Genomic DNA, 21,410 nt, shown 5'->3' with positions numbered 1-21,410 from the left:
TGCTGCCATGAACACGGATATGCAAGTATCATTATAATCTGATTTCATTTCCTTTGGGAAGATGCCCAGGAGTGGTATCATTGGGATATATGGTAGTTTCATTCCAACTCTTCTAAGAAACCTCCACACTAATCTCCATAGAGCCTGTTCTAGTTTGCAGTCCCACAAACAGTGTAGTAGGGTTTCTATTTCCCTACAACTTCACCAGCATTTACTATTGTTTTTTTTTTAATTATTGCCATTGTTACTGGAGATAGATGGAATTCAGTATAGTTTTAATTTGCATTTCCCTGATTGCAAAATATGTTGAGTTTTTTTTGTTTTTGTTTTTGTTTTTGTTTTTGGTGGTACTGGGGTTTCTGGAAGCCCTGCTACCTCCAGGCTACACTCCCAGACCTATTTTTATATTTTTATTTGGAAACAGGGTTTCTTAAGCCAGTAAGGCTGGCTTTGAACCTGCGCCATCTTTCTGTCTCCGCCTCCCAAGCGTGGGGATTACAAGCGTGCACCACCGCGCCCGGCATGTTGAGTATTTTTTTTTTCATTTATTTCTTGGCCATTTGTATTTATTATTTTGAAATGACTCTGTTCAGTTATATTGCCCATTTTTGATTAGGTAATTTGTTGTTGATTTATTGTTAAGTTTTTAAAGCCTTTTGTATATCCTAGGTGTTATACCTTTGTCTGAGGGGTAAGTGGTGAAGATATCCCATTCTGTAAGCTCTCTCTGTAGATTCTTGATAGTTTCCTTTGCTGTGCAGATGATTTTTAGTTTAATGCTATACCATTCATTGATTCTTGTTTTAACTTCTTGAGCTTTTGGGCTCTTGTTGAGAATTTTCTACCTGAAATCATACCTTTTGCAAGAAAATAAATGGAACTTAAGGATATCATACTAAAACTAAGCTGCTATAGCCAGTCTCAAAAAGTGAGTAGATGTTTGATCTCATTTATATGTCGAATCTAGAGAGATATGTGGAACTAAGTGTAAAATCATAGAGACTATTAGAGACTCCACAGGAGTAACTGAGGGAGACTAGAGATGGGAGAGGAAGTCCTAAAGTGTGTAATAGTTGAAACAGTGCTATGAATGTATACAAAACTACCAATTCCAACTCCAATACATGAGCGGGGAGGAGGATGGAGATAAAGGACCTAGTGGAGAGGGCACCAAGAACTACGTACATGCATTTGTATGACACTTTGTACTTTATATTTTGAACTTTGTAATTTTTAAAAATTATAATGGATCAAAATAAAAATAAAATAAGATCCTTCATAAAAATAATCTGCCCAAAACAGGAAATACAGGCCCTTTTCATGAAAGTGCTGGTCAAGTCACACATTTCTCAACTGCTTTACCAGCTTCCTCTACCATCCTCTCCACACAAGGCACCTCTATCATCCCTACTTACACGCACACTCTAAAGGAATGGGAAGCTACAGTTACCAACCTTGAGCAAACAGCAAAGATGCAAAAACTTGCCTACTGCCGTGGCCTTCGGAGAACAGTAAGTTCTGTAACTTAATAAGTTGAAAACTGGCTCTTTAAAACTAGGCTTTTCATGTACTGAGACTTTGTTTTTGCAACTTAAAATGCATTTGTAGTATTTTCTGTTACCTAAAAGAGAAGATAAATAGTAAGGAACATTTCTGAATTCTCCCAGTGACAGGGGAAAAGCTATTTTAGTGAATAAACATGGGCTTTAAAAGAGGATGCTTTTGATTCTATTACCTGATGTCTTTCATTACATTAATGAAAGATACATTGAAATGAAACTGAAATTGAAATTGCCAAGCAAATGAAAGATACATATGTCTTTCATTGATTTGGCAATTTAGTAGTTGGCTGTCCTCAGTGTGACTACTAGAACCAACTAGTTAGAAATTACTTGGGAAAACTAGAAAAGATCCAGTCGTAGTGGTTCTCAAAGTATGATCTTGGAAATGTGGAATCCCTGGGCTCCTTACGTAGGGTGCACAAGAATAAAGCTACTTTCAGGATTCTACGATTTGGCTTTTTATCTAATTCTTTCACAGGTGTTGAAAGGAGTTTTACAGAAGCCATATGATGGTATTCTTTTGGGATGCCACTCATTTTATGAGAAAAGGTTACATGAAAAAGTAGACATAAAAATCCAGTTGTCTTCAACCAAGGCAGACATTAAAGAAGATTGTAAAACTGTAAAATAGTGCCATTCTTCTCACTTTTCTTTTTGGAATATACAGTTATTTGCATTAAAAGCATTATTGATGTAACACTTAGTGGGATATATATATATATATATATATATATTTATTTTTGGTGGTACTGGGGTTCCTGGAAGCCCTTCTACCACCAGGCTACACTTCCAGACCAGACCTATTTTATACTTTTTTAATTTTTGGAAACAGGGTCTCTTAAGTCAGCACGGCTGGCTCAGAACCAGTGCGATCCTCCTGTCTCTGCCTTCCAAGCGCGGGGATTACAAGCGTGCGCCACCACGCCTGGCTATTATTGATATATTTTAAAATGTATTACCAGCTGGGTGTGATAGCGCATGCTTGTAGTCCCTGCACTTGGGAGGATGAAACAGGAGGATTGCACAGGTTCAAAGCCAGCTTCAGCTACTTAGTGAGGTTCTCAGCAACTTAGTGAGACCCTGCTTCCAAATAAAGTATAAAATAGGTCTGGGAGTATAGCCTGGAGGTAGAAAAGCCCCTGAGTTCCACCCCCAGTATCACTGAATAAAATAAAATAAAATAAAATAAAATAAAATATATTACCAGAGAGATGTTTAAATATATTAGTGTTAATTTTATCATGGCAAATATTGATAGTTCTAATCTACAACTAAATAAATGCTCTTTGAATGCACCGATGATTTAAGACAGTTGGGACCTGCTGTGCTCATGAAATAGGTAGGACATTGAAAAGGGAGATTGAACCTTTGAGGAACCAATGCCTCTGCCAATTGAGGAATACATCATGTATAAAGGTTTCCTTTCACTTGGGAAAGCAGGAGTAAACACACAAGAAAAGCCTACCTTTTATTATAAGGAATCATTCCTGTAAGATTTCTCCACAATACACATCAGAGACAAACCATTCAATGGAGTGGTCAGCTTGAAAGGGAAGGCAGTTAACTGGGCATCCAGCAGGCCATTAGAAGCAGGGAAGCACAGGGAAGAGTGAAATCACTCTCTTTGGAGGATGTGAGAACACTGGCTGGAGAACCTCCTGGCCATGGGAACATATCCATGGGGATTGTCATTCCATTGCTACATGCAGTTGTTTTATAAACTATTATGGGGGGTGTTTGTGCTTACTTGAATAGAATATTATAGTCCATTTGGGCTGTTGCTACAGAACACCATAAACTGGATGGTCTAATCACAACACCCATTCGTTTCTCACAGTTCTAGAGCCTGGACGTCTGAGATCAGTGTGCCAGCATAGCTAAGTTGTGGTGAAGAACTTTGTCCAGGTTGCAGACTGCTCTTCTCATGGCATCTCACGTGGAGGAAGGCATGGGCCAACCAAGCTCCCTCGTGTCTTTCATAAGGGATCTAGTCTCATTTGCGATGGGTCCACTCCTATGACTTACTTACCTCCTGAAGTCCCCACCTTCTAATGCCATTGAATTGAGGATAGGATTTAAAAATACAAATTTGAGGTAAGGGATACAACATTTAATCCATGTCAAGTAGTATTGCTAAGAAACATCATTTGCACCCTCAGAGCATCTGTTCTATGAAGTGTTAGTGGCCTTATGACTTACCAAGAGGTTTTAGAACTACAAGTTTTAAAAAATACTAAAGATGCTAAAACATGAGTAAGACAGGAAAGATCCATCCTCTCCAAAGATTTAGCACCTAAGTAGAGAAAAAGCACACATATTCAAGACTTAGGAAGTCTGTGATCTCAATGGTCAAAGAAACTTTATTTGGTATTTTCAGCTAATTCAGTTAATGTCTGCTAATTGCCTTTTATGTACAAAGCACTACAGATGGATGTTTTATAGACATTTAATTCAGTTTCATCCTAACCCTGTCAATGATTGTCCACGATTTTCTGTTCAAAATCTAAGGAATAGAGGCCCAAGACATTGAGTGATTTATCTATGCTCACCCAGAAAACAATGCACGAGATTTGTAGTCATATGGTTTTCAAAATCCAGCGTTCTTTCCATTATACAATTCTTTCCTAGCTAATTTATTTACTGGGTTTTTATTTATTTGGCTGTATTTTGATCTCTAGTCAGTTCATGGTTTATGAGGAATAATTAATCTCATTCAGAAATGGGAATGCTGTGTGTTGAGTCATAAGATAGTCTTTCATGAAACTGGCCATGATAAACATTGATTCACAGTTGCATCTCATGGGGCTGCTCTCTTAGCTGAGTTAAACAGGCCTCTTTATGCATATAAATAGATCCTTCAGCCATCTCTGAGCCAGGCCTGACTCATGTCATTACTGCTATTAAGTCTACTCAGTCACTAAACAAGCAATATTTTATTACAACTTGTTCCAAAAAATTTAATTGAAATCATATATATATATATATATATATATATATATATACATATATGTATTACCCAGAATTTTTAACTTATAAGAAATTAGAAGGCCGGGCGTGGTGGCGCACGCTTGTAATCCCCGCGCTTGGGAGGCAGAGACAGGAGGATCGCGCAGGTTCGAAGCCAGCCATGCTGGCTTAGGAGACCCTGTTTCCAAAAATAAAATAGGTCTGGGAGTGTAGTCCGGAGATAGACGGGCTTCCAGGAACCCCAGTACCACCAAAAAAAAAAAAAAAAAAAAAAAAAAAGAAATTAGAAGCACAGTTTGTGTTTTTTCTTATTTATTTATTTATTTATTTATTTATTTATTTATTTATTATTATCTTTTTTTTTGGTGGTACTGGGGTTCCTGGAAGACCTTCTACCTCTGGGCTACACTCCCAGACCTATTTTATACTTTTTAATTTTTGGAAACAGGATCTCTTAAGCCAGCAAGGCTGGCTTCGAATCTGCGTGATCCTCCTGTCTCCGCCTCCCAAGCGCTGGGATTACAAGGGTGCGCCACCATGCCCGGCTCATTTTATTTATTTTTCAAAGACATTTCCTCAACACATTATAAACAACCTAATATTTATTGAACACTTTTTTTTTGTGGTACCGTGGATGGAACCCAGGGGCATTTTACCTCCAAGCTGTACCCTCAGCCCTATTTTTTATTCTTTATTTTTAAGCAGGCTCTCACTGAGTTGCAAAGTGCCTCACTAAGTAGTAGCTGAGACTGTCTTTGAATGGTGATCCTCCTGTCTAAGCCTTCCAAATGCTGGGATTACAAGCATGTGCCACCACACCTGGCTAACACTTTTAAAAAGAGTCTTACAACTACCTTGGACCCCCAGCAATAGAAATGGACTCCTTGAATATTATCCAACAGGTATATCTCTGTTTCTGAAGTTCAGGATGAAAAACAAAAGATCTCATTTGAAGCTTGATTCTGTTTTAATCTTTTAGACATGTACTTGATAATTTCATTTCAGGAGACTAAAATCAAGTCTGGGTGAATAAATTATTTGCTATGCAGTTGGTCTAGAGTTTGAATGCATTTGTACTTTTTTATCACTCAATACCTAATTCTTCTAGGTACATTATTTTGAAAAATTAAGAGCTCTTCTTTGTTAACCAATTGTTATGGGAATATTGGTACCAAATTTCTCATGTGTTAACTCAAAATGGTAAGTGGGCTTTCCCTGAGAGTAAAAGACATTTGCTTATTCCAAGAAAATCTTAGAAATGTTTGTCCACTGGAGACAGAAAGACCTGGCTGACTCATGATTGGTTGGGAAGATGACGGATAACTATGTAAGTTACAGATCTCTGAACAAATGCCAACAGTTACACATCTGATGATATGAATTTATTTACCTTCTCAAATGATTTCATCATTGTAAGCAAATATAATACACTAGACACCATTGCAGGTAATAAAAAAAATTTCAAAAGAAGCAAAATCATTCTGACCCTATAAGGTTGGAGAGTTAAAATAGTATGTTAGTTTTTGTTACTTAAATTTACTCTGATGGAAAGATTCTTCCTCTAAGCAGCCCATATTAAATTCTAAAAGCAATCCTATTGGAAAAGTAGAACTACAGCCTCAGCAATATTCCTTGAGGGTTCTTGTCAATTTGACAGATTTGACAGGTAGACAAATTTAATTTATTAAAATATTCTGTCTAGCATTTTTAGAAGACAAGGGGATTTTACACTGTAAATGGACTGTTTTCACAGCCTTATTAAATAGATGCATAAAGTCAGCTATTTTTCTTCGGAATTCATTAATGTGAGTTGCAATATTTAAAGAACTGCAGGCTAGATGCTGATGTTTGTACACCTGAAAATTTTGACAAAAGTCTCTCATCTTGAATGGAACCTGGACTTTCTCCTTCTTAGAGCAGAGTACTTCCACAAAAGAAAGGAACAGTTTGCTTGTAGCATATGATAAATTTCATGGAGATATTTACTATAGTTAATAGAGGCATTAAAAAGCCAGCACTTTGTGTCCAAAGCCTTTGAAGACATATAAATCAGTCTAGTCCTTTAGACAATAGGTTTAACTTTTTATTTTCTTTATTTTCTTCAAAGAAATTCTTTTATTTATATTGAAGGAATACTGCCAAATTTAATGGGTTTTCTGTATTTTAAGGCTATTTCAAAATTAAACATAATATCCTTTGAAAATAAAATATTTGCATAGACTGCGAACTAATTTCATTTCTTGAGTTGCCAATGCCCTCTTAGCAATTGTTCCACTCCAAATACGAATTCTATTTGGGATTGAGTCTCAGTGCTGAAATGTTTGTACCCTGCATCAGACCGGCCATTTTGCTCAGCATCTGACGTTTTGGTTGTTGTCTCTCTTGATATCTCACCAACACCTCAGAACTGCCCTGCGGCTCTGTCATCTGACCTTGGCCTTTCTCCTTGAGTGACGTTACCCCTCAGTAGTCCTTTGCTTTGGGTCTAGCTCCTATATTTGTATATATAGGAGCTCCTATATGTGTACAGTTTCCTAGTAGAGAGCTTGTCCCTACCCCATGAACTGAATCTTAATAAACCACTCCATCTGTCAGCCAAAGAGCTTGTCCTCAAAGACACAGTAGAAAGTGAACAGGCTGATAAATCAAATGCAGACAACATGCTTATCTTGGTAATTCAAAGGCGATAGGGTTTTGCTTCCACACATTTGAATCTTCTGTAGATTTAGAAGGATCAAACTCAGGTCTCTTATTATATGTAAATAACAAGAACATAATTATCTATATTCCCAATTGTTAACAATTTTTTTTAGAATTTTGGAATAGTTTTTGGAAGCATCATTCAAATCCTCCATGCCAGTTAATGATCGTGGTTTCTTGAAGCTGACATAACTTTAAATACACCTTCCTTAGACTTTGTAATTTTTAATTGTGTCATGCTGATGACCTATATTCCAGGATGTAGTGGGTTAGAAGTAATAGTACAATTAGCTCCTTCACCTTATCTGGTTTTTGAGGCCCATATTGTGTTTGTATCCATATGACTTAAAATCAGAGCTTGCCTTTAATAGGGACCCAGTAAGTATTTAAGGAATTTGATATCTTATTAGAACATTAATTTAGAAACAGCACTTTATCTTACTGTTCTTATAGTGGGATGGTTGCTTTAGAATTAAATTAACTGAATTGAATCACATCTGCATTGGTTCAGTATCAGATATGGAGCAGACACTAGCTAGCTACTAATGAACTCAAGATCAAAATACAAGGATCCCTGACTCAGGATTAAAACCTATTTCAAAAGGCAATCAAGTTCCCATTAACTTAAATAAATTGTGTTTGACATAGTTTAGAGGCTGAAAATCAGAATATTAAATGAATGCAATGAAGGGTGTCTGCATATGCATTCTGAGAGCTCAGGGGGAGACTACCAATTTGGTCAGTTGTTGCTATTGAAGTGGGCATTGAGGGAAACGTGGCTACACAGAACAATTTGTAACTGAACTGGGTTTTTATCAGAGCTCAGAATAAAGAAGAATTTGGTAGATGTCCAAGGAGGAGAGAAGAATCCTCTACCCAAATGAAACAGCTTAAGCAGAGGGATGGAATGGTGAGGCTTTTAGAGGAAGGTAAGACCCAGTACACATGCAGTGAGTCGTGATGGGTTCGGGGGTGAAGTGTCAGAGGTCAGAGTTCGAGGCTGTGGGGAAAGGAAAGAGTGGGAGAGATTGGAGCAGAGTTTGTAAGTTTTCCAGGAATCTGGATGTTATGGATATCATTATGGAAAACTCTTAAAGGGTTTGAGGAAGTCCAAGGGGCAGGTCACTTTGGTTTCCATCACTTATTTTGTTGGTATGTAGAGAATGGAGTAATTTTCTCACCTCCTGTTTTCTTTTGTAGATCCTTTCCCATAAAATTATACACAAATGGGACACTGATGTGTAAAATCAGAATGTTGAAGCTACATAAGGAAAAATTTCCTTCACCATCTCCTCTGGAAATTGCTCTCTGGGCAAAAGCAATGCTTCACCTAAAGTCCTATTTGGTTGGATTTTGAATTCCAAAGTAGTCATCGTACTTCATTGTTACAGTACTCCATTCTTGATATTTGGTACTTTTTTCCCCTCTCTTTCAACAGAATATGACAGTTTAAAATCCCAAATTAAAATGCCTTTTCTTAAGTTCTGACAACCATAACCTTGACCCCAACCAGATTAAAATATATTAAAGACCCTGCAGTGCTAAGAGAATAATAGCTACTTGGAAAAATACCAGCACTCCTTCTAAGAGTTTCAGAGAAAATATCAAATATAAAAGCATATATATTTTATAAGACATTAATCTGGCTACAATTTTAGTGCTCAATTGTATTTCAAATTATTTCAGATTATTCTAACAGTTTAGGTTTAGCCAGCCTGGAGGTCCTATCAATCAAAGGTGACTGCTTTTCTTTCTTGCTCTCCCCATCCCCACACCACCCCTTGCTGGAATGTTAAGCAAGCTGATTCTTTTTCTTCTCCCACACAGAGGAAGGTGTATTTACTTCGTGGCAAGATTGGGAGAGAGTTAACTTTCCAACAAATGAGCAGTACCTGAGCTTTCAGTAGACAATGCACTAGCTCAGCCTCTCTGGCACAGGATGCATTGGCTATAAAATGGTCCATGTGGAAAGTGTCTTGCTTCATCTCTATTTTTTTTTTTTTGCAAGACAATCCTTAGCCGCTTTCTAAATTTGCAACTCTCAAAGCTATCGAACCTAGGTGGAAATTAAATTACCAAGATGAGAGAAATCTGTATTTCCATCATAATGAAACTCATAAAGTTCAATCTTAGAGAAATGTATGCATCAGTCTACCAAGACAGAGAAACCCTTTAAACTGTATGTGGCTAACCTCCCATCATCTGTAGTTTAATATAATGAGATGTAAATTCCTCATCATTCCCACTTTAATTTCCTACTGTATGGTTCCCGGTGAAAAGTTGGTGTGTGCTTTTGGATCATTCCTACTGTGTGGGGTTTACTGGAGAGCCAGCTCTTCCTCCCTTCCCCAGTTCTTCTGTTCAGTTGGTAGACCCTGCGTATCTTCTGCAATCATTAGACTTTGCAGCTGCAAAAATGAGTAAGTCAGAGTCTTCCCCACCAGACCTAAAGGACTTGAGGAGGGAAAGACATAAATACTATTTATAGGAAAGGAGAGAGAGAGAGAGAGAGAGAGAGAGAGAGAGAGAGAGAGAGAGAGAGAGAGAGAGAGAGAATGAATATGGGGGCACTGCCAACAAAATATAATGGAAACATGCAGAAAAAAATACTGAAACCACTACAGGGAATAGCATGGCCCTGAGTCATGAAGGATGAGTGACAAGGAACAGAGATGGACAATCGAGTAAAAGGGACAAGGTAGAAAGTCATGGGAGCATGAATGAAAATGCTATGTTCTACAAATGTTCTGGGTTAAGAGCTAAGAGTCGCATAAATGCAGCTGGGTGTAGACAGAAGTCACACCAGGGAGGACCCTGAATGCCATACTAAGGAGCTTGCGATTTATCTTGTGAGTGATGGGTCTGTGTTTGGAAAGAGCGCTGTGGCCACAAACATTTGGATAGAGGAGAAAGAAGGGTAGAGAGGTGAGCAACTAGGGAAATGGCTATGACCATGGAATGAATGAAGAAGAAATGAAGAAGGAGAATTGTCTACTCAGTAAACCCCACACAGTAGGAGTGACTTAAATGTGCACTCCAACTTAGACATCATCCTCACTAGGAACCACAGAGTAGAAAATTAGTCTCTGTCTAGATAATAAGTTGGAATGAAGAGGCTCCTGATTATGATAGCAGCTTCAGGGATGAAAGTCAGTGGCATAGGGTCTTTCTTTTTCTCCTCCTTCTCCTTCTCCTTCTCCTTCTCCTTCTCCTTCTCCTTCTCCTTCTCCTTCTCCTTCTCCTTCTCCTTCTCCTTCTCCTTCTCTTTCTCCTCCTTCTCCTTCTCCTTCTCCTTCTTCTTCTTTTTTGGTGGTACCGGGGTTCCTGGAAACCCTTCTACCTCCAGGCTATACTCCCAGACCTATTTTTATACATTTTCAAAATTTGGAAACAGGGTCTCTTAAGCCAGTGCGGCTGGCCTTGAACCTGCTGTCTCTGCCTCCCAAGCGTGGGGATTACAAGCGTGCCCGGTGGCATAGGGCATTTCTGATTGTGTCTAGGAAACTATTCATGACTTCCCCAGATAAAAGGTGGTATCTTCTGCAAAATGCAATCAAAAGAGTAAAAGAGTAGAGAGATGCATGATCACCCATCTATCTCCACTCATATATACATGAAATAAACTCTTTCTCAGTGATCTTGGGTGTCTGTGAACTCTTCCTAAGTCTTCCTTAGAAAGCTGTCCTTGTTCCTGAGCTTTGATCTGGTTTTGGCCTTAACAAGCCCATGAGCGACTGGTGGAGACCTCAGAGTTGTGGGTAGAGGGTGCAGCCTTCATTTGTCAGCTCTGAGACATTCAGGGACACAATAGTTTTCTTAGACATGGTCAAGTTCTCCCTGAGCAGGATTGCCAGGTAACATACAGGATGCACAATTACAATTGAATTTCAGACAGAGACAATTTTAATACAAGCGTGGCCTAGATATTGCAAAGGAGATGCTTATCCTAAAAGAATTATTTGTTGTTTACCTGAAATCCTACTAAAACTGAGAATCCTCTGTGTTTATTTGTTAAATCTGGTAACCCTATACCTGAGCCTTGCCTCCCTCTGCCTCACACCCTCTACATAGCTACTTCCCCTGGGAAGAGAGAAAGGGTGAGCTATTGGGAATTAGGATGTTTTATAAAGCCATCCTCAGTATGACCTGCTCCCTCCTGGGATCTTGCATCCTCTAGGCAAATCTGAAATCTGAAAACAGTGGGCTTGGCACTGAGCAGAGAGCTGGCATGTGGCAGAGCTGGCGGATGGGAATCAGGACTGAATTCAAAATAACTTGTCTCTAAAGCAAATAACAATGTACTTATAGAATTGGTGGCATCAGGAGAACGTAAATGTCTGTAACTGGATTGATGGCAAGAATTTTCTTAGGAAGCATATAAACATGAGCTTTCTACGCTATTTCTCTCTACTTTCTTAAACATTTAGTGAACTTTCTGGAGCATTTATTTCTGTATCTGAAAAATCAAGTTCACTGGCTCTTATGTGCACCTAATGTTTCATAAGCACCTGCCCTTTGGATAAAATTAAGTTCAGAACTTATGCTTGCATAAAAGATAACTGGATGATAAAAGCCATCAGGCAGCACAATTATTTTTATGTTTGTTATATAAATGGGCATCGTTTATTTAGAAAAATACCCATGACCAAACTGCATCAAATCTAATTTCCCAGAGAGTTAAAGGCATATTCTGGTGAGTCTTTCCTACATTTTTAGCAAGAGCAACAATAATAAGCTTCCTTCTGCAGGAATAATTTTATGATTTCATGCAAGAAAAATATTTCCTTGAGGTGAATGAGAGATGAAGTTGTGAGAAGTTACAGTCAGAATTATTAGTTTGCTTTCCCCTTTCTTAACATAGAACAAGAGAACCTTTTCTACTTTTTCCAGATTCTGTGATAGCATTTTCTAGAAACAAGTTGAATATTCTAAATTGTTTTAAAATGAAATCAATCAGCCTTGAGCCTTATAGAGTATATTTCCATAAGCTTCCTGGGGTGCAAAAACCCTGCCAGTTTCAGGTACAGCAAGTTCTTTATGTTTCTTTTCCAAGGATAAGCCAAATGGAGTGCTTTCTGAATTTTCTGGTGATTAGGAACCAGAAACACCTCTCTTGGAGGGCTGCTGTAATCTTGTACTTATGGAACACCTACTGTGTTCAATCAGCCATCGGAGAGACTGGTAAAATCCCATTCCATGGGGGACCGTTCATCTGGGTGTTCTGCCATTAAAAGCAAGAATGCTAAGAATCACCATCAGCACCAAAGGCAGGAAATATTGTGTTTCCCTTTTCCCCCAACACATTCTAATACTTAAATCTTTTATATTACAAGTTCAAATGAGGCAAACATTCACCCACAAAGGTAAACTTTTGAATTATGAAAATCAAAGGACGCTATATAAATTACTAAATGGTTGGAAAACAAGACTGTAGGTTTTCTCTACCATCTTCACATAGCATGAAGAGCAGGGATTTCCTGGTGGAGGTCTTGTTATCTTAGCATCTCCTACTCTCCGTCTTCATCTTGTTTCTTCTTTTTCAATACTTCCTGATCTTTTCAGCTTTCCTTCGATTCTTGGTTATTGCTTTTTAGAGAAACCAAGAACTTATTCAAAAAGTGACACTAAAGATAAATGTGTAACTTTCACATTTTCTTCTTTTTGATTATTCTGTCTCAGGCATAACTGCCTGCTGTCCAACTACTTTTTAACTATTTTGACTTCTAGATCATTTCTTTTTGCTTGTATATGAATCAGGTTACTCTTCATTTTGTTTTTAAAAAGTCTGTATGTTTATATGTGTTTTGTGTATGCACAGACATACACCTACACACACACACACACACACACACACACGAGAAATAAAACTTGCTAGTTAAAGGCAGAAATGCATGCATGTGTGTACATGTATACATGTATACATGAATATGTGTAAATATACATACATATATGTGTGTTCTGCTAATAACTAATTATTTTTAACAACAAAACATTGACATGGGTCTTAGGTAAACATTCTCTAATACAGCCTTTTGTATTTTAAAAAACCTGAAAATGTATTGTTTACCTGCAGACTTTTGTGGATGTAGCAATCATCTCTGAAAAACAAACTCTAACTAGGTTCTCTTCATTCACCAAAAAAAAAAAAAAATCCCAAAAGGAAGCCAGATGTGTTGGTTTACACCTGTAATCCTAGTACTTGGGTGTCTGAGACAGTACTTGCAGGTCTGCAAAACTTAGTGAGACTCTGTTTCAAAATAAAATAGGGATAGAGGTGTAGCTCAGAGGTAGAAGGCCTCTGGCTCAATCCTCAATACCAAAAAAGAAAAGCAAAGAAAAGCAAACATAGCTGTTGGTACTATAGCCCAGTAGTATAGAATATAATGGTATTCAAAACCCTGAGTTCAAGCCTCAGAACAAGACAGAAAAGAATGCATGCACGTGGGTAAAAGAAAATTAGGTGGCCCTATTATGATTGTGCAATTTATTCTTAATTTCAGTGAAATCTGATCTTGCTCCATGCACTGATTAGATGACTAAGACATTTAACTCTTAGGGATATTGAATGCATACAAAACATAAGTAATCAATAAGATGATGTTTGAAGACTGTTAGGGCATACTGATATTCAAGTAATTCCTTATTTTGAGAGCATCAGCAACATACTATTCTGAAAAAAAAATGTGTCATTATCCAAATTAAAGAAACAAAACACACAGGGAAAGAAAAACAGGACAATTAAATAAATCTAATGAAATCCCATAAATTTGTTGAACAGAAGCATTTTCTTTTTTTAAACACAAGCATTTTCTAACTGCAAGGTAACATATTTATGCTCTTAATAAAAGGCTGTCATGATAAAAAAAGTTTTAAGCATTGAGTTAATTTTTATAATATATTATTTGGGTTATTGATCTACTTTCAACGTTTTAAAGAAATAAATGCATCATTTATGTAACTTGAATATGATTTCTTTTTTAAAGGAATGAGCTTTGGGAATAAGACCATTTCAGGGTTAGTTTTGTTTTTAAAAAAATGTCTTTTTTTTGAACAACAGAATGTGTATTAAAACACCCTTAGGATTATCTTTTTTCCTTAGTTTCTTCTTTTTAGTAGTAGTTTGTTTGTCTGAACATCCCCCTGAAAGGAGAGAGAGAATAGAGGAGATAAGGACTTTCCTCTGTAATGGAGAAGGTTAAAGAGTCAAGTTCCAGCTTAGCCCCTTGTCCCATCATGGGAGTTACTAAGAAGCTGTTCCCTCCTGAGGACAATTAAAACCAAAACTAAATTCCTGACCCTTAATAACTGGTTAAAAGACATGTGGCCTCATTTCTGATACCATCTATAAATAGGACATTTACCCAGATTAAAAACCCAGGGTGCAATCTATAAAAGCAGCTTTCACATTCTTGGCGTTAGTAACATCATTAACAACGTCCTAAAAATATACACTCTTTTTTTTTCCAGGGTAAAGATCTTAGCTACTATCTTGATAATAACCTCTCCATGATAAACTATTTTAAGCACCGATTCACTATTAGTTTTTATTAGCATTGACCAAAGATAATATTTCAATAGGAATGTGAAGACCTACAAATCTTCCTAATTTCCTCTTCAACCACCGTAACATTATTGTGAAATTGTGGAAGGGTTATCAGCCAAATCCTTATTAGACTGATACAATAATGAATCTACTTAAACTGCCCGACTCTTAGGTTTATTGCCATCTCATTTCAGCAAGTGTAAAGCTAAAGCTGATAAACCATTCCTCGGTTAAGAGTAACCCTTTTAGTAAGAGAGAAATCAGATTATGTACCATCGGAAGACATAAATCTCACTTTTAGGTGTGCTGGAGACCGATTTCTTTCGCCAAAAGCCCACTCTTTGACAACAGAAGATAACATGTCAAGAAGGAGTCCTGTTGAACAAGTGCTTAGGATGGTGTTTAATATAGCAGGGAGCCAAGATACAGTAGTAGAACACGGTAAAGAATATGGAGTATGGAAATACAGTAAAGAATTTCAGTTTGTGATCCTTTATCTGTTAGTTGAAAGAGTAATGTTTAGGGAAATAAATGACTTTCAGTTCTCCATACATGCAAAGGTAAGATATTACAAAAGTTTTGCTATTGTATGTGCTGAAAGAAAAGCATATGCAATGCATTTAAACATCTTTAAAAAATAAATCACTCAATAGGCTTAAGAAAAATACTTTAGTTCATATTTCATTGATCTGACCTTTGGACTCAAGATCAGGTAATGAATCCAGGATGAAAACTGGCAAACAAACAAACAAACAAAAAACACACACACGTACATACACACACACACAGAACAGAAATGAATCCTTTACCATGGAAAAGGCATTTCCAGTCTCAGCTAACCTGGACTAGTTTTTATTGCATTATATTTTGAAATGCCAAGAAACTGGCTTTGGCCATAATATTTGCTTGTCCAACTAAGTTGTAGCTGTCAATAGGCAAATTAGCTAAACACCATTATTTGACAAATTCCCTCACAAGAGACATAGATGCTAAGGTGTCTAGCATACCACGTCCAGTAACACTCAGTCAGGCTGGGGCTGCAGCCCAAAGAGAGAAGTTTGCAAACCCTTGCCCAAGAAAGGAGTTTCAAAGGACCTTGATTTTCTGGAAAACACACGTTTATCTTGATCCTACAAGTTCTTTCCTGCTTTCAGGAATGAATTGTGGGTCTGGCTAAAGAAGAAGGGTGGGGGAGAAAAAAAAACAAATGACAAGAAAAACAAAAACACAAACTCTAGATTGTTTTTTAAGGAGATCTAGAGGGAAGGGGAAATAAAATAAATGCAGATGTGAAACGGTAATAATGTGCTACAACATGGAGAAAAGTCATCATGGAACCTGCTAGCAATCTCCACCAAAGCAGTAAACCTCTCAACTGACAAAAATTCAGTACAATGCACACATTAATTAACAACGCCACCATTACCAGGGCTGCTGTTTAAAGCCAAAAAGAAAAGAAAAAAGAAAAAAGAAAAGCAGCTACAGTATTCAAAAACAGAATTCTCATCAGATTTGAGAAAAAGAGAGTGAAAACGCAATGTTAGCTAAGCTCTAGCTAAGTCCACTCTTAATGGCCCCCAGTATTTAAACTATCATGGATTAAAGCCATGAAAATAAAAATTTCAATTTGAAATTTTATTAGCCCGTTGCTAAAATGGTCAGTAAAAACATCAACACGATAGGCTTTGTTGACATCGTTGGAAAACTTGCTCTCAGATTTTTTTTTAAACTTAATTTCCACTTGCCTGCCTTCTAAGATTTCTATGTAAGGAAAAGCCAAACTAAATATAGTGGCTATGATGTTTGTTTGTGTCTTAATGCTGGTTTCTGGAATGTTGCGAGTCTTCCCCTCAAAAAAAACCTCCCTCTCTCTTCTCCAACCCTTTTAAAAAATATGACTATTTTTTGAAATGCAGCCCGAGGAAGGAGTAACCAAGGGTTCAGAACGGTAAGTACCTTTCTTCACCCACTCAAGTTCCCAGACACCAGGTGAACCCATCCCATTTCCCGCCGGGCAGGTGCCAGCTCTTCTGGCCCTATTAGCTGCTCCAGCCATAACCCTCCAGGACAGGGAAAGCTTTCTCTGCAATCGAGGGAGACTCAGGCAAATGCAGGTGGGGATGGGCATCTGCTTCCTCATGTGCAAAAAACCAGAAGCAAAACTCTCTAGCTTAGCCCACAGCCTGGCATACAAAGTCAGGAGGCTCCGGGCTGGAGAGCTGGAACAGCCCCGGGATGACCCAGAGTCCCCAAGCCTCACTCCTGGAACTAACTATCCACCCTGGCACAAGGGATCGGTTCGATTTCTTGGAAATCCTGCTACCTGGGGACGCATCCACACCGGCGCGGCGCTATACCTTGAAAAGACCAAATCGGGCCTGTGTGTGTACATTTTGGGGGCGGAGACTGTCCTTTTTTGAGTAAAGGGTAGTTTCCCGGGTGGGTGAAGGTCACTGACATTGACCTTCGGAAAAGGTCAAGACACTCTTCTCTGGTCCCCATCTCCCCTCTCTCCCTTACAGCTTAAGGGAAAAGCGCTCGCCGGCTCTCCCCACGCCGCCGCCACCGAGGGGCTCTCAGCCAGGCGCGCAGCTGCGCCCTTTAGGGTCCTGGGGCGAGTTCCTGAGACTTCTGCCGCCGGCCGCAGGGGTGCACGGGTGCAGCCGGGGCGCCGGACACCAGGGGGCTGGGGATCGCAGCCCGGCTGCAGGGACGGGAGGGGAGTGGGGCGTGCTGGGGGCCAGGCGGCGGCAGCCCCTCCGCCTCTACTCTTTATGGTCCACGAAGTCGGCCAGCTCCTGCAGCACTCGCAGGCGGCCGCTGGCGTCGATGCGGCGCTTCTCGCGGATGAGGTCTTCCAGGCTGTGAAACCGGGCCGTGTGGACTTTGTTCTCGCCCAAGTGGACTTTGAGATAGTACTGCTGCTGCGGGGGCTGCGTGCCGGCCGGCACCTCCCCTCCGGCTTTGAACTCCCGCTTGCCAAAGCGGCACCAGGCGGCGAAGCTCTCCGAGTTCGTCCAGCAGATCTCCTCGCTCTTGAGGCCCAGGTGGCCGCAGGCGTTCTGCACCACCAGCTCGGCCACCAGCGGGCGGTAGCGGTACCAGCTATTCACCACGCGGCCCACGTTGGCCGCGCCCGCCTCGTACAGGCTGTCCTGGCGGATCTCGCCTTGGTGCAGGTGGATGATGTGCCCTCCGCCCACGTAGACGGCCCAGTGCGGGGCGGGCGCGGGCGGCTCCGGCGCGGGCTGCAGCCACAGCAGCTCCAGCAGGTCGCCGGGCTCGCAGAGCGCGGGCAGCGCCGTGACCGCGTACACGCTCAGGTCGGCGCCCTGCGGGCCGCCGCTCACTTTGGAAAAGATGCATTCCTGGCCCCGGAAGGCGGAGAACTGAGTCTCGTTGAGGACGAGCTGGTGCAGCAGGTGGTGGTGGTGGTGGTGGTGGTGGTGGCGGCTCGGGCTCTCCGGGCAGGGGCTGCAGCCTGGGGGGCCCTTCACGCCAAACTTGTCTGGCTGCCCGCGCTCGTCCAGGTCCTCCTCCTCATCCGAGAAGAAGTAGGCGACCCCGACCCGCAGCTCGTCCTTCTCAATCCCGGACGGGTCCCCCGTGGGCAGCTCGCTGTAGTTGAGGTGGGTGATGCGATCCAGTTGGTTGCCCATCAATGACGCGGCGAGGCGAGGGCCAGGAACTGGGACCTGCTCAGAGAGAGGAGAAAACAGACACCAGCAGAGTCAGGGGACCCTCTGGCAACCCCTATCCCAAGATGTACAGCGTCCCTGGGACCTGCGAGTCCCCTGTGCCTCTCTGGGGTGGGGAAGGGGGTGCAGAAGGAGCCACCAGTCCAGCGGGCCGAGCAGATTCCATCACACAGCCTGAGACTCTGTCCGGGAACCAGGTCCCCCCCCCCCCCCCCACACACACACACCACACACAAATAAATTAAATTAAAAAATGCAGGCGGACTGGAGATGGTGCGAGGTCCCAGCGGGGGGCATTACCTGGGCTGTGGGAGCCAGGCACCCCAGGGAAGTGTGCGTTGGAAGGGGCCGGGGACGCCTAAGGCCTGAGAGCTGGGAGAAAACTGCGCTCGCATATCTGACCCCACCCTCTCCAGCCCACCCCTCAGTTTGGCACTAGGTCGCACCCGCCCCTGACGGCGGCTCGCACAATGACAATCGGGCACAGTCGTAGGTTTTCACTTGAGACCAGCGCGATTTTACACACTGACAGGACAGGATGGTCCACACGTACCCACGAGAGTCATGTCACATACACCCACAATGACAAGCCTTCGCGACGACACACTGGCCCTCAGACTCCCACCCCCATCATCCCTCATTCGGACACAATCCCAGACCACGCTTGTACGCCTGCTGATGCACGTACACTCCAGCACCCGGGCACACCTGCCCACGCAGGCAGGTGTACTCTGCCCCTTACTTCGCTCGCCGTCACCCCAGCAGGGCCAATCGGACTGCGCAGGGCGAGGCTTGTCTAAAATAACCTAACAAAGAGACCCGGGAAGGAGAGAAGAAGCGAGCGCGGGGGATCAGGGCGATGGGTGCGCTGCTGGGTGGAGAGGTCCACTTCCAGCCCAAAAGACCCCCTTCTTCTTCCTACCCAGCACAGGATCCAAAAAAATCGGACGAAGAAAAACCGTGTCCAAGGCAAAGAAAGCCGCTTCTCCGTACCCGTGATTTCCCTGTTCCCGAAACCCCAAACTCCTTTAAAGTCTCCTGGTCCCCATGGGTGCTGCGGAGGTGGAGGTGGCGAGTGGTCCTGGGCGGTGCGTGCGGCTGCAGCTCGGCTCCACCTGGCACCGGACAGTGCGGTGCCCGGCGCGGCACCGGTGCGCTCCCGTCTGCGCTGGCAGAGTCGGCGGCTCCACCTGGGCAGTCCCGAATCCGCTCTGCTTTCCCACAGCCGCGCCGACGACTCTAAGTAGCCTGGGCCGAGGGTTCCAGGGCCCCGCCCCGGAACTCGCTCATTGGCTGGTGTCAGTGCCGGGGCCCTGCCAATCTGCGCCGGAGGGGGCGGGTCCAGGGGCGGGGTTTCAGTGCGCTCCACCCTGCCTCGCCTCCGCCTCCCTGAACGCGCACCGCCCCCGGGAACGTAGGTGTGAGCGCGGGCGGGGAGCGCTGCACTCCGGTACCCCGGCTCTTCCCAGCTGACTGTAACTGAGAACAGTCCGCCCGCGTTCCATGTTCCAGGAGGACAGACTCCAACAGGGATGCTGAGTCTGGGGGTGGAGGGAAAAAAATATAAAAGAAGCCTGTGCATCCAGAGTGTCCTAGGCACTGCAGGTTTCCGGGGGCTGGGAGCGCTGTCTTTTAAGGCTGTGCTGGGACTCGGGAGCCTCGGTTCAAGACGGCGCCTGGGTTGGCCCCTTGGCTGGAAAACCCTTCTCCTGTTTGGCACAGACCCTTTTGTAACATTTAGCTCCTCTACTCCGAGCCAAGTCAAGGTGCTGACCCAGCGCTGGCGCCTGGTTTAAAAGGATGGTGGTGTCAAATGCGACCCAAAAGTCTGAGCCCTGCTGGCCCCTCTCTGGCTGTCTCTGTGCTTTTGGCTTCGGCTTTTTATTTATTTTTTCTGGAAAAGGGCGCATCGCAAATGCAGACGGTAGGATTATACACGTCTTTTCCAAACCCCAGAGTTGCCGGAGCTAAGGGATTTTTGTTGGGCTTTGTGGAAGATGGGTGTCCAGCAGCACCTGATGCCTGTATTTCTGGATGAGAACTTAAAGAATGAACGAATACGCTCTGGATATTGGATGCTAAAAGATGCCTTCTATAACACAAGATTCCAGACCAATGGTTTCCAAAGCCTATAATGTTAACAGTTAAGGAGTTCTTGGATATCAGGTTCATCTCTGCCGCCTATCCTTAACTCTGCACTCCATAGTATTTTATGAAACATACCCTTTCCCCCCAGAGACAACGTGATGTTTTCTCTTTGTGTTTTCTGAGCAGCTGATATAGACTGTGCATTTCTTTTGGTGTTGTTTTATTACAAACCTGTGTTGACTTTCGTCCTGCTTTTAAATAGAACTCCGTGAGCATCGGCTTGCACACAACACAACTTTGTGTTCTGGGCCTCATTCCTAATGCTCATCCGATGGGCTCCATCAATGATAATAAAAAGGAAAAATGCCTGGAGTGACTACTTACACCTGTGCTAGGAGGCGGAAGTAGATGACTTAATCGCCAGGTCTCTGTAGGGAATTTGCTAATATATGAATGAAAACAAAAGAAGGACCCAAAGGCCCCAATAACAGTGCCAGCAATCCATCCATAGTTTATGGGAATTTTAACCAGTTGTTAACCAGGCTATGGTGCTAAATAAACAAAATCTTGTCCCTCAGAAAATTGGTGTCCCTTAGATAATTGCTGCATATTATCAACACTTCTTTCCTCTACTAGCCCGTTCTGCATGAATGTTTGAAGTTTTCAAGTTCTGTTGTTCCTGTTTGCTTCCTGAAAGTCCCCATCAACTCTCACCACCTGCAAATGCAGTGATTCATCAAAGCCTATTTGTAATAAGCATCGCTAAAAACGGTTTTAATATGACTCTGTGTGTGTGATTTACTTAAATATTTTCAGCAATTTGGCCACTGTCTGTGTGCACAAGTTATCAGG

General features: G+C 41.9%; 1 protein-coding gene across 1 annotated transcript; it reads right to left on the bottom strand.

Annotated features, from left to right (window-relative positions):
* Nucleotides 1-17,537: 17,537 nt before the first annotated feature.
* On the bottom strand, nucleotides 17,538-18,431 carry LRATD1 (LRAT domain containing 1; the record flags this gene model as incomplete). The annotated part of the gene is made up of 1 exon (XM_080711752.1): nucleotides 17,538-18,431. One exon carries the CDS (start codon nucleotides 18,429-18,431, stop codon nucleotides 17,538-17,540), a length of 894 nt encoding a protein of 297 aa, XP_080567878.1.
* Between the last annotated feature and the right edge of the window lie 2,979 nt (nucleotides 18,432-21,410).

The sequence above is a fragment of the Muscardinus avellanarius genome (assembly GCF_963383645.1).
Source record: "Muscardinus avellanarius genome assembly, chromosome: 15".
Classification (NCBI taxonomy): domain Eukaryota; kingdom Metazoa; phylum Chordata; class Mammalia; order Rodentia; family Gliridae; genus Muscardinus; species Muscardinus avellanarius.
The sequence above is the reverse complement of the archived record's forward strand: the minus strand, read 5'-3'. Positions and strand labels throughout refer to the sequence as shown.